The 14789-nt window shown below is 42.1% G+C and overlaps 1 protein-coding gene across 2 annotated transcripts in view; it reads right to left on the bottom strand.

Annotated features, from left to right (window-relative positions):
• Positions 1–14789, bottom strand: part of ATXN10 (ataxin 10) — a 153283-nt gene that overhangs the window by 114190 nt on the left and 24304 nt on the right. For both annotated transcript variants that reach the window (XM_004279588.4, XM_033405244.2), the window contains exons 3-4: positions 12070–12152; positions 1297–1393 (exon numbers count right to left, since the gene is read on the bottom strand). In XM_004279588.4, coding sequence (XP_004279636.1) covers positions 1297–1393; positions 12070–12152 — 180 coding nt within the window. The remainder of the gene's footprint in view (positions 1–1296; positions 1394–12069; positions 12153–14789) is intronic.

The raw sequence follows: 14789 nt of genomic DNA, 5'->3' as shown, positions 1-14789 counted from the left end.
TGACACCTGGATTCACCTGTGTTATTAATACATCAGTTCTTACACTACAACATGCTTATAGCACGGGCTTTGGGGGAGTGGTGAACATATCTAAGTTACCCTTATTCTACTCCTCTAGCTCAGAACCTGGCAGAGATGAGGTATTCAAAATGTTTGAAAGGAATGAATTCTCAAAAATAAGTAATTTTTATTTCTACAGCTTGAATTCCACAATTCTTTCCTTCCAACCTAAGCTCAATTATTATTAACCGTAAAGATTTTATGCCTTCAACTCTAATTATCTGCAGGAACTTGAGAACCGGTTACAGGCTCAGTGAGCTAGGGATAACATTAGCGTTTATCTGATCCTTACACCATACAGATGAGCCCAGAAAACCTATACAACCAGGGAAGGCAGCACAGAACTTAGGCAGCTGGTATTTAAAGAGTGTAGGCTTCGGATCCAAAGGGCAGCATGGGGTTCCGGTTCCAGCTACGCCATTTACCAGTGATAAGTGTCAGTTCCCTCATTTGTCCAAATGGGGACAGTACCACTTGCCCCACAGGGCAAAGGGTAAAGGACGGGAAATATACAGAAAAGACCCAGCTCTGGACATTCTAACGACAGCTGCTCTGCTGCTTATATTGTTGCCACCACCAAAGTTACCCCATTGGTTGGCAACAGAACCTGGATTAGAAGCCAGGCCTCCTGCCCCAGGATGGGGCCTTTCCTATTACCTATCCTTCCTCCATCACCTGCTCACCTTTCATCTCCATGCTCCATTTCTTATGAACACAGCTGGTCAAAACACAGTAGCAAATCACCAGGGAAAGTACACCATAAATCAATCTACATAAACAGATTGGTTATCCACATCTTATACTTCTCCATACCTACCAAAACATATAGCATTGTGCCGAGCATATAAGAAATGCTCAATTAATAAACACATGATTAATTCATTGCCCATACTTCAATATTTTATGGCTTTTTTCTTATAAAAAATGTGTCCTTAACAGCATTCCTTACTTTAACCAAAACTTTTATTTACTTAAAGTAAAAACTGACATACAATGAAGGGCATAAACCTTACGTGTACAGCCCAATGAGATGTGTATATACCTACGTGACCACCACGCAGATCAAGATACAGAAGTCTACCTCGTGCCCTCTCCCAGCCAGTACTAAACCCGCCACTACCCACCAAGAGCACCTGCTGTCCTGAGTTCTGTTACCAAAGGTTAGTTTCTCCTGTTTGGGAATTGATATAACCACAATCTTTTCAGAAGTCAGAAAAACTCTATCAATATACTCACAAAAAGAGTTCTGGGAAAGCATGCATCCAAACAATAGACTGGGAATCTTCATTCCGTGAGGCAATATTGCCTAAAAACTGCAGACCACAGCGAAAAGCTGAGGATTTATAAAGGCAAAAAAGATACATGATTAAAAGAATTTTTCAAAACACCAAATAAATACATCTTAGTTAGAAATACTCCACGTTATTAAACAGGAAGTTTGTTTGCTTCTTTTAACTATAAAAGTCTCTCACCACAATGAAACTTTGGGTAGGACGTTAGTATTAAAATGCCTTACCAAAACAATGTACTTATACAAAATTAATTAACTTCTTTAAAACCTTGTAACTGTAGACACAAATATACCTGTAATCACATTAAATATCATTGGAATATGTGTTCCAATTGAAAGACAGTTGCTCTTAGACTGGATCTTTTAAAATCTAACAATAGACAATTTAAAACAAGACATGTAAAATATAAGGCTATCGAAGCATTGAAAGTTAAAGAATGGTGAAAAGATATACGAGGCAAATACCAGCCTACAAAGGGAGTCATACAACCACTTAAAACCAGACATAATAAACTTTAAGGCAAAAAGTATTATTGGAAATTTTTTTAAAGTCATTTCAGAATTACTTAATTCACAGAAAGGTATAATTTTAAATTGGAATCACCTAATAACATGGTCTCAAATATATATTAAAGAAAAACTGACAAAAGTATAGAGGGAAGAGAATAACCCACAATTAAATTCGGCAATGATAATACACCTTTCCAGTAAATTATAAAATAAGCAGACAAAACAATCAGCATATTTAGAAGATTTAAATAAGATTTAATAACAACCTAGTGGACACATTTAGACTATTTCACCAAATAAAACCGCAGAATACTGGACAAAATCCAGAATGCTGACAACAAATGCAGGTGTGGATGTAGAGCAACAGGAACTCTCATCCACTGCAGGTGGGAACGCAGAATGGTGCAGCCACTTTGGGAGACAGTTTGGTGGTTCTTACAAAACTAAACATACTCTTAGCATACAATCCAACAATCACACTCCTTGGTATTTACCCAAAGTAACTGAAAACTTATGCCCACACAAAACCCTGCACATGAATGTTTATAGCAGCTTTATTCATAACTGCCAAAACTTGGAAGCAACCAAGATGTCCTTCATTAGATGGATAAACTGTGGTCCGTCCAGACAGTGGAATATTACTCAGCACTAAAAAGAAATGAGTCATCAAGCCATGAAAAGGAACATTAAATGCGTATTACCAAATGAAAAGCCAATCTGAAAAGGCTACAAACTGTATGACTCCAACTCTATGACATTCTGGAAAAGGCAAAACTATGGAGGCAGTAAAAAGATTGGTGGTTGCCAGGGGCTGGGGCACGGGAGGCGGTGTGAACAGGTGGAGCACAGAGGATTTTTAGGGCAGTGAAACTTCTCTGTATGATATTACAGTGATGGATACATGTCCTTGTACATTTGTCCAAATCTCCACAGAATGAATATATATATATATGTATTGGGTTGGCCAAAAAGTGCCTTCGGTTTTTAAGTAAATATAAAAGACACATGTTTCATTTTCACCAAGAATTTTATTGAACATATTCACCCTTTTGTTCCACTACCTTCTGCCATTTTTCAGGCAACTTCATAATTCCATCTTCCCAAAACTTTAGCTTTTTGAGCAAAGAACTGTTCCAGGTGCCTTTTACAGTCTTCCAGGGAATTGAAATTTCTTCCATTAAGAGAAGTTTGTAAAGACCTAAATAACTGGAAATCTGAAGGTGCAATGTCTGGTGAATATGGCAGATGAATCAGAACTTCCCAGCCAAGCTGTAACGGTTCTTCCTGATCATCAAAGAAATGTGCGCTCTTCCATTAACCTGATGGAAGATTATGCATTTTCTGTTGACTAATTCCAGATACTTTTTGTTGAGTGCTGCTTTCAGTTGGTCTAATTGGGAGCAGTACTTGTTGGAATTAATCATTTGGTTTTCCACAAGGAGCTTATAATAGAGGACTCCCTTCCGATGCCACCATATACACATCACCTTCTTTGGATGAAGAGCAGCCTTTGGTGTGGTTGGTGGTGGTTCATTTCGCTTGCCCCACGATCTCTTCCGTTCCACATTATTGTACAGTATCCACTTTTCATCGCCCATCACAATTTGTTTTAAAAATGGAACGTTTGAACATCCCTAGTGGTCCACTGGCTAAGACTCCACGCTTCCAATGCAGATGACACAGGTTCGATCTCTGGTTGGGAAAGTTCTGCATGCCACACAATGTGGCAAAAAAACCTGAAACATTTTCATTATGTTTAAGTAGAGAATTGCATGAGGAAGTATGGTCAAGAAGATTTTTTTCCCCACTTAAACTTATGTGGAACCCAAACATCAAAGCAATTAACATAACCAAGCTGGTGCAAGTGATTTTCATTGCTTGACTTGGATATTCTGAGTATGTCGGCTATCTCCCGCATGGTATATAACCTTCACTGCTCTCGATTAATGTCTCGATTTGATCGCTATCAACTTCAACTGGTTTAGCCGACTGTGGAGCATCGTCCAGCGAGAAATCTCCAGCATGAAACTTCGTAAACCACTTCTGACACATTTGATCAGTCAAAGCACCTTCTCCACACATTGCACAAAATCTTCTTTTGCGGTTCGGTTGCGTTTTTACCTTTCTTGAAAGAATAAAGCATAATATGCCAAAAATGTTGCTTTTTTTCTTCCATCTTCGATATTAAAACACAAAAATTCACCGATTTTGATAAGACTTTTTTTAAATGCATGCTGATATGACAGCTGTCACCTACAATTTAACAAAATTGTTTTGAATGAAGTTAAAGACAACTGAGTGCCACTACCGCCACTGTACGGAAGAAACCGAAGAAACCTTTTGGCCCACCCAATATATACATACATACATACACACATATATATGTGTATATATATATACACACACACACACACACACACACACACACACACACACACACACACACACAAAAGAAAAAGCACTCAAACCCACGGGAAAACCACAAGATTGTACTACACAACCACCGCACTGGCAAAAATTAGAAAATGACAAAGTGTTTGTGAGAATGTAATGCATTAGGAACTAAAGGTTCTCTCAAGTTCTTTGCATCTGTGAACAGACCGCATTTAAATTACTCTTGACTGAGCACCAGTTATCAATCACTGCTTCTTAGCTTCGCTGCCTGCTCTGCAAACATAAAGGTGGGCCCTTTGAAGGTCTCCTTTGTCAGCTGGCACGTACAGCCTCGTGGGTAGAGGCGCTGGAGGGGCACTGGAGGGCTGGAGGGAGCGGAGTTTTTCTCTTCCTGGTTCTGGGTAGTCCTCTGGCCATGCTTCTCCTGTTTCTCTGGCGTTCATCTCCTGCAGCTTCTCCAGTGAGGAGCTCTCGCACAGCAGGACCAACCAGCAGTGTCCAGGAGCTAGGAACTTCCTCAGGATGCTCTGAAGCCAGTTTCAAGTCATGGAAGATTTCTGTGGACGACTCCCCCCTGCACCCCAGAGGGTGGATTTCCATCAAGTTCCACCAACACCACCCCTCGGCGACTTCACCACCACCCAGTGAGCCACAGCCGTGCCCTCTCCAAGCAGGCCTGGATCTCAGGCCTGGGGGAGGGGAGCCTCTTCCCTGGACACTCATCTTAGCCCTGGGGGCACTGGCTGCTCCTTATATCTACAATTCCTGTGTTCTTTGGCATTCTCTTTACTTCTTAGTAGTCAATCCCCTGTTATTTCAAGCCTTTGTTATAGTTAGTAATTCTTTATTTAAAATTTTCCCTGTTCAAATTGCAGTGCGGTTTGTGTCTCCTGGTTGTACCCGAGCTGGCAGAGCAGATGGAGAGAAGGGAGGGAGGGAGGGAGGGAGGGAAGTTGTGAGGAAGGGAAAGAGGGCCCCAGGGGAAGCGAGAGAAGATGACATCAAGCACAAGCCTTAGAAAACAAGAACAGTTCAATTAGTTGGGACCAAGTCAGACAGACAGAAACCAAACTGTTCTTTAACAAAGAAAATTTAATATATGGAATTAGTTCAACTAAAAAGGCAACACTAAGGTAACACAGAGATTAAGGCTACAGGAAACCACCACCTACCACCCTTCAAACTGGAGGCACAAAGGGAAGAGGGTAAGGTTGTGAGAACCCAGAAGCCTGGAGGGGCTCTGCAGAGCTGGAACCCGGGCCTCTGTGGAAGGGGCTGCCCAGGCTACCGCTGGCACCTCTGGCGCGTGGAAGAAGGGCCCAGGCCAGCTAACAGTGGTGTCTCTAGGAAATACTAGGAGGCTTTCCGAGTGGGAAGGAAGCTGGAATGGGAACCATCCAGGGGAGACCCGAGTAGGGGGCAAGTCACCCTTTCCCCGCCTGCCTCCTGGTCCCCACTAGATCCTTCACTGGCTAAACCTCACTGAAAGCGGAGGAGAAATGTGTTTCTGGACGCCCAGCCCCTGCACCACGAAACAGAGCACAGAGGGCTAAGCTCAAAGCCGAGTAACAACAGCCCCGTAACCAGAACGACACCCAACATTAGACAATCACTAACGCGACATGTACGGTTCCAAGTGCTTTATTTTATACAAGTTCTTATTTAATTGTCACAGTAGGCAGATATCTTTATCACGTCACCCAAGTCAGCAGCAGGAGAGGGCCCCAGACCCCACACACCAAGAGAAGAGCGCGACCAGTAAGCCAGTTCTCACGGGTATGCGATGCTGGTAAGTAAATACTTAAAATACTTGTGCACTTTGCAGTGAACAGACGCTACCGAGAATCCCTGCACGCCCACCCCCTCCCAGGTCACACAACTAAAAGCCAGCGCCCGACAAGCCCCAGCCCCAGCCCTCCGCGCCAGGCCCCAGCCACCCCTGCCTGGCACCCACGCTGAGGGATCAGCGCCTGCACCCGACTGTTCGCTGTTTTCAAAGTGGTTACTTTGGGGCCAGGACAGTCCATACAGACAGAGTAGCATGTGATGAGACCCTGAGTGGACAGAGAGCGAGACACTTCTGAGGAACAAAAGACCAGCATGAATAAAGCATCAAGAACCAAGGAATGAGGTAACAATAACAGTGATAACTAGCATGTGTTGAGTGTTCACTAGGTGCTAGTAGACACTGTGTTCTAACTGTAAGATGTCATCTAACCCCCGCGACAGCCGTATGGGGTCGGGGTTAATATTATCCCCCTCTTGCAAAGAGTAACCAAAGCTCAGAAGGTCAGGTAACTGGCCTGGGGCATGAAGCCTGCAAGTGGCAGAAGCAAGACAGGCAAAAACAAGCAGTGGCTCTCCCTCAGCAACAGGAATCAGCTCATCAAGGAAAGGAGCCACAGGAGAGTCTGAGATGAAATGAAAGATCCTGCTCTATTAACGGAAATCCCGGCCAGGCAGCAACCAGGAGATGTTTTTAAGGGCAAGAGGACTTCCAAAGACCTTCAACCTCCTAGATCCCTGCTTTGCTAGGAGGGAGGGAGGGATGGGCCTACGGACCCAGGCCCGGAGCTCGGGTCCTATGTCCTCAGACTTTTCCGGAACCCAAGCCTTCCCTTCAAAGCCTGTCGCTGCTGCTCCAATAGCTCAAAGGCAGAGCAGCTGTAAAGATGAAAAAGGTTGAGGCATGTAATGTGCCTGTGCTATTCACTTATTCATAGTAACTCGACAACTGGCTGCTCAAAGAAGAGTTGCGAAATTGTGGCCAAAAAGCAAAACACTGAGATAAAAAACTCTGAAGACAAAATGTTGAACCAAGAACCTCAAAACTGAATTCACATTATAATCTAAACTAAAGCAGGATACAAAACTGCAATACACATTCATAGCCATACACACAAATACTGAAGGATGACTAGAAAAAAGTCAAGTGTTTGCCTAATGTAGCCGGCATATACAATGATTATTTTTCTTTTCATTTTTAAAAATCACTCTATAATGAAATTATATAAAATGTTCATAATAAAAAATAATACCTTCATTTTCATCTTAAGTCGTAGTGTAAAATGACATTTCTATTTCTGCTGAGTATTTTAGAGTATTAACACGGAAATCCTTGTAAGATTTAATTTAACACACAAAAAAAGCCAACAATATAAGTCGGTCTGAAAGCCAAACAACCCAACAATTCATCAGGCAACTAAAAATTAGCACTCTGAATCAGAACATAATTCTGGGAAGGAAAAGGTTTAAAGACGTCCTAGAAACAAGAAAAGAAAACTCCAGACAAAGTACAAATGACAGTTTACTTTTACCAAACAGCTTATCAAGTGATCTTTATGTAAATACTGCAAATGTTACAAAGCCCCTCAAAAAGCCCAACATTATTTTTACAGATTAGAAAAGAACAAAGGCCAAAAACAACACCAATAACTCAATTAAAATAACTCATGCTTATGTTTACATATAATTTGATGAGCATAATATATTCGTCACACCACTGCAATTATTCTCTGAAAATAATACTCTAAATATTATTTTGACAACGTAATTATAGTTCTTACCTCAAGAGCGGTAACAAAAAACTGGCACAGATACCCTGCTAAAAATCTACAAAGAGTAAGGTCCTCACAGAGAAGGTCAAAAGATAGTACAGGCACTGTATCAAGGAACAAGAACCCTTTTGAAAAGATTTGTTATTAGGTTTGAACTAACATACTATAAAATTTGTTTAAGCTTCATTGTTGAAACAAAGTTGCATTCTTGAATTCCAAATAAAATTCAGTAATATCACTGGCTGCCTTTTTCAAGAAGGTAGTGAGAAGTATCACTTCCACTTTCCCTTCTTGCCTCAGTAATGTCCTTCCAACTCTGTCAACAGACGCAAGCCATCTACTTGAAACTGATACAATTGAAAAAGAAGACCCAGATAAATGGAGAGATGTTCCCTATTCATGGACCGGAAGACTCAATATCATTAAGATGGCAGTTCTCCCCAAGTGGATCTTCAGATTCAACATAATTCCTAGTATCCACAATACATAAATAACTCTCACAACTTGACAACAAAATTTAAAAGCCCAATTAAAAACTGGGCAAAGGGGGGGCTTCCCTGGTGGCACAGTGGTTGAGAGTCCGCCTGCCGATGCAGGGGACACGGGTTCGTGCCCTGGTCCGGGAAGATCCCACACGCCGCAGAGCGGCTGGGCCCGTAAGCCATGGCCGCTGAGCCTGCGCTCCGCAACGGGAGAGGCCACAGCAGTGAGAGGCCCGCGTACCGCAAAAAAACAAAAAAACAAAAAACTGGGCAAAGGGCACTTCCCCGGCAGTCCAGTGGTTAAGACTCCACACTTCCAATGCAGGAGGTGCGGGTTCAATCCCTGGTCAGGGAGCTAAGATCCCACATGCCTCACGGCCAAAAAACCAAAACACAAAACAGAAGCAATATTGTAACAAATTCAATAAAGACTTTAAAAATGGTCCACGTCAAAAAAATCTTAAAAAAAAAAAAAACCGGGCAAAGGACTTCAATAGACATTTCCCCAAAGAAGATTTACAAATAACCAAAAGGCACATGAGAAGATGTTCAACATCATTCGTCATTAGGGAAATGCAAATCAAAACCACGATGAGATACCACTTCACACCCACCAGGATAACTATACTCCAAAAAAAGGAAAACAAATGTCAGCAAGGACGTGGAGAAACTGGAACCTTGTACACTGTTGGTGAAAATATAAAACAGCTGCTATGGAAAAGTCTGGCAGTTTCTTTAAAATTTAAATATAAAATTGACGCACAATTCCACTCCTAGGTATACACGCAAAAGAACTGAAAACAGGTCCTCAAATAAATATATGTACACACATGTTCAGAGCAGCACTATTCTAACAGCCAAACAGTGGCACAAGAGCCACATGGTGGAAACAACCCAAACGCCCATCAATGAATGAACGGATACACAAAACATGTATTCTATGCACACAATGGAATATTATTCAGTCACAAAAAGAAATGAAGCACTGATACATATACAATGTGGATGAACCTCAAAAAACATTATGCTAACTGAAAGAAGCCAGACAAAAAAGGTCACAAAATTCTATGATTCCATTTATATGAAAAATCCAGAACAGGCAATCCATAGAGACAGAATGCAGAATGGTGGATGCCAGGGGCTCAGGGAACTGGGAAGTGGAAAGCAACTGCTCAGTGGGTACAGGGTTTCCTTCTGGGGTGATGCGAATGTTTCCAGTTAGACAGAGGTGGTGGCTGTACAATACCGTGAATGCACTAAATGCTACTCGATTGTTCACTTTAAAGTGGTTAATTTTATGTGATGTGAATCTCGTAACAATAAAAAATGTATTAACTGATATAACTGCAACTACATAAATTGTGAACAACTCTTAATATACCTAACATAAAACAGGTCTATGAAGATCTACGCCCTCTGACTGGTCGATATCAATGAACAGCCAAGCCGCCAACCAAACAACTGATTTATTCATCAATGGCAAACCAGTTCATAAAAAGTTTCAGAAATGTGCTCCTTTGGTTTTTTTGCTAGATCGTCTATTCGCTTCAGTGAAGAGAAAATTAATCCTGAGAAGAAAGGATGAAATAATCTTTCATCACATTTTGTAAACACCAAGTAACCAATCTTCTGTAGCAGCTGTGGGATAAAGACAAGGGATACTGGACCGAGCGGGACACAGAGTCAAGGGAAGACACTTTTAAGTGGAAAACAGGAGAGCACATTATACGCTGGTGAAATGACAGAGTAAAGAGGGGAAAGGGATGATGCCGGAGAGAAAGGGGACACTTTCAGGGGAAGAGTTTCTGAGTGGGCGAGTGGGGATGGGATTCTATGCACAGGTGGAGGAGGGCTGGCTCTGCTCTGACAGTTATTTACTCACAGCGTTTGTGCAGTGCTTCCTCTGGTGTCTTATTTAGGAATCCACCATTACCAGAGAAACCTACTCCTGCCCACCCTAGTTCCTCAGCTCTGTCAGTGACACACTACCCACCACATCGGTGTTTTTTCCAGCAATTATAAAACGTAGTACATTCTGAACTCTCTTTCTGAATTATCATACCACAGTCAGACTTCAAAAATAACTGCTTTTCCATACAAGAGAGTGAAATCTGTATTTTACTGCTGGTTTTTAACCCCCCAATTTGAGCACTGAGGCTTCTGTTTTATCACAAAATGGAGCTACAAGAATACTTTTAAATATACAACATTTTAAAACACTTTACAACCTAATGCTACACCCTACCAAATTGAGACTATTAAAGAAATTATTGCTGTTCCAAAAAACTTAGAGCCAACACTTTGTGTGCCAATTCTTAGATAATTTAATTAGTTCAAAAAATAATTACAATGTCCCAGAGGAAGAATCCTAAATCAAATAGAAAGACACAGGAATTTTAACAAATGAGTTTTAAATGAAAACACTTAGAAATCACAGAGTAGAATGAGAACTAAAGTAAGCTGGGTGGTACCTCTGACAGTTCAGTTAGCCTGTTTCACTGTGGGCCTCGGTCTCTATGCCTCTGAAGAAAGACGATCAGCTCAAATTCTCTCTCTACCTTCTCAAAGCAGCCTCCCCACTAACATTCAGATAAGCATGCTTCACTTTATACGGTAAGTATAGGCATTAAGAATTGTATATAAATCAACATTTTAAATACAGCTGGAGAGCTCTCATTTGAAGTAACTATTCATTGAATTAGCACTAAAAAAATTTTTTTTAACCTCCAATCTAGTACATTTTATAAGCTGGATATTTACATTGAGATGTTCTATTAAATGACTTAGGTTTACCCTCAAGTATTTCAATTCTTTGGATAAAGAGATCACCTGTTGAAATTATATGTTTTTATTTTTAAATATAATGGTATGATAATAACCTCTGTCCAAAGAAGTGTTGATGCAAGTAGTTCAAGAACCAAAAACATTCCAGAAAGTCTGGAAAGGCTGCCTGGTCTTCAAATTAAGGAGCTTGGCTTTTCTCTTAATCCCGTACCAACAGCTATTAACACTCAGAGCTAACTTCCCTCTGTGTCATGCTGTATATTTGCCTTATTTAATATACTTAATACAAGGCTCCCCTCACTGGAACGTACACATCTGAGGACAGAGATTTTTGACTGCTTTGGTCCCTGTTCAGATCACATGCAACACCGAGAATAGGGCCTGCCACATCGACACATATTAAAAGACACAGTAACACTTTGCTAGGGCTGCCATAACGAAGTACCACAGACTGGGTGCCTTAAACAAGAAAAATGGGTTTTCTGCTTTGAAGCTAGAAGTCTGAGGTCAAGGCGTCGGCAGGACTGACTTCTTCTGAGGCCTCCCTCCTTGGTTTGCAGGTGGTCATCTTCTCCCTGTGTCTTCACATGGTTGTCCCTCTGCACCTGTGTCCTCATCTCTTCTTATAAGGACACCAGTGACACTCGATTAGGGTCTACCCGTATGACCTCATTTTACCTTAATTATCTCTTTAAAGGCCCTGTCTCCAAATATAATCACATTCTGAAGTATACTAGGGGTTAGGACTTCAACATATGAATTGGGGGAGGCGGGGTGGGTGGAACACACACAATTTAGCCCACAACAGAGGGAGAAAATTGGAAGTCACTACAACTTTCTTCTATGATGATTCTTTAATATCACTAATGAAGTTTCTCTGTATCATGAAATACAGAACCATCTGCTTTAATGAATGATGTAATACTCAGAGTACTGGTATTTAAATCCTTTTCAAAGATATAAGTAATCTATGAATCATACTGCAAATTACCTGTCAACAGGGATTCCTGTTCCCCTCGAAGTTCACGAAAAAGAAGAATCAAATCGACAGCAACACCAATTGTATCCAAGTTCCTGTATAAGGTTTTTAAAAAGGACGAAGTTAGACGCACTCTTTTTCTTAAACCTGCACTTCAAATTATGATCCACAATGAATGCGGAGACTACCGGTTAACAGTTCCTGTAGTGGGCAGAATAATGGCCCTCCAAGGTATCCACATCTGAATACCCCAAACCTGTGAATACGTTACCTTACATGGCAAAGGGGACTTTTACAGTCGTGAATAAATTAAGGACCTTGAGATGAAAGGACTATCCTGGATTATTAACCAGGCGGGCCCAATGTATCACACAGGTCCTCATAAGAGGAATACTAGAGGGTCAGGGAGGGCAGCCATGAGCCAAGGAGTGCAGGCAGCCTCTACAAGCTGGAAAAGGCAAGGAAAATGATTCTCCCCTAGATCCTCCAAAAGGGGTTCAGCCATGTTGGCCCACTGTGGACTTCTGAATTTCAGAACTGTAAGATAATAAATGTGTTATTTTAAGCCACTACGTTTTTAGTCATTTGTCAAGTAGCAACACGACACTACTGTGGGTAGGAGAAATGGGGTGCTGCTGTAACACACAGATACGTGGACGTGGCTCTGGGATCTGGCAATGGGCAGAGGCTGGAAGAATTTTGAGAAGCGTGACAGAAAAGGCCTAGATGCCTTGAATAGAAACGTGGACACTGAAGGCACTGCTGGTGAGATCTCAGAAGAAAATGAGGAACTCGTTACTGGAGACTGGACGGAACAATCCTTTTTCTCCAGCGGCAGAAGCTTAGCAGAACGATGAATCTGGATATTTAGCTGAGCAGATTTCCAAGCAACACGTTGAAGGCGTGGCCTGACTTCCTCTTGGTGTGTATGGTAAAATGCGAGAGGCGAGAAACAGGAGACTAAAAGGGAACCAGGTATGATTTGGGAAATTCTCAGTCTATCCGGATTGCAAAAGACGCTAAAACTAGACTATTCACTGTGAGGAAACTGTGCTCTGGAGAGAAAGCCAAGGATGTGGCTGGATGACCTTTTGCTAATGTCTTGGAAGAACCAAAAGGTTGGTGTTCAGTTACACAGAGGGCTCTTTAAAGAGACTAGGAGTGTTACTCATTCCCCTCAGTGATCTCAGCAGAAATCAGGAATAGAGATGGGGTTATCTAAGAAAGCTCTATGGCAGACCCTAGATTGCTTAATGGTATATAACTCCCCGTGACATACATGTGAGACCCACAAGGTTTTTGAGAATGTTATACCAGTAGAAACTCTGCCAACCTGGATGAAATGCACAGAGAAAGGATGAAATGAAAGAAGGCTGTTAAACTCCCAAAATCCCACAGGCAGGAAAGAGGCTGATAAAGTTACTCAGCTGAAAACATGTATGACTCTTACCCTTTGAGAAAAAGGAAGGATGACTCTGAGGGTAGGACTAAGGGCAGAGCCCCAAGCCACAGAGGATCATTCCCAGGCCTCAAAACCTGAGTTTGCCCAACTGGATTCTGAAATTGCTTGGGACCAGTGACTCCCTTTTACCTCAATTTCCTCCTCTTTTAGAGGGTAATGTCTAAAGCTGTTACCCTAGGCCTGTCGTACCACTGTATTTTGGGAGCAGACAACGTCGTGTCTAGTCTCACATGTCCAAAGATAAAGAGGAATTTTGCTTCAGGATGAATCACATCCAGAGTCTCACCCAGATGTAATTTAGGTGCTAAGATTTGGGACTTTTTAGCTAATGAGACTTAGATGAGACTTGGGGCTTGAGTTGATGCTGAATGGGTCGAGAATGTGGGGGACCTTGAGACGAGATGAATGTATTTTGCAAATAGGACAGACGTGAATCTTTAGGGGCCAAAGGGTAGACTGCGCTAGGCAAAATAATGGCCCCCTAAAGAGGTCCACATACTAAACTCTGGGAACTGAATATATTACCTTACATGGCAAAGAGATGTGATGTAATCAATTTATATTTGATCCAGTTTCTGGCACAGAGCTCCTAAAACCCTTGGAAGTTCCTGTGTGAGAGGAAGGCCTTTTGTTATTCGTAACAAGCCCCTTTCAACCATACCTGAGCTTATGCTAAAGAGGGGACTCTTCCTGGGCCTGCAGGATGGGAGGTGGCTGCCAGAGGGACCAGCCCTAAGATCAGACAGCTGGAACCTTCAACCCCAACCTCCTACCTCTGAGGAAGGGAAGGCAGCTCAATCACCATGGCCGGTGATTTAATCAATCACACCTATGTGATGCAACTTCCACAAAAAGTCTGAAACAATGAGTTTGGAAAGCTTCTGACTGGGCTGATGAGCACATCAAAGTGCTCAGAAGATGGCATGCCTGGAGAGGGCGCAGAAGCCCCATCCTATGCATCTCTTCCAGGTGGCTGTCCCTCTACAGTACACTAGGAACAGAATGTAAAGTGCTACCTTGAGTTCTGTGAGTCGTTCTACTGAATTATCAAACCTGAGGGGTGTCCTGGGAACCCCTGAATTTGTAGTCAGCTGGGCAGAAATGTAGCCTGGGTACCCCATTTGCAGCTGGCATCCAAGGTGGGGCAGTCTTGTGGGACTGAGTCATGAAGTTACGGGATCTGAAGCCACTAACTTGAGGTAGTTAGTGTCGGAATGGAACTGAATTGTTGGACTGCTGGCTGTTTTTGGAGAATAAGAACTGGTCAGAA

The sequence above is a fragment of the Orcinus orca genome, chromosome 11 (assembly GCF_937001465.1).
Source record: "Orcinus orca chromosome 11, mOrcOrc1.1, whole genome shotgun sequence".
Classification (NCBI taxonomy): Eukaryota; Metazoa; Chordata; class Mammalia; order Artiodactyla; family Delphinidae; genus Orcinus; species Orcinus orca.
Note: the sequence above shows the minus strand (reverse complement) of the source record. Positions and strands in the feature narration are given on the sequence as shown.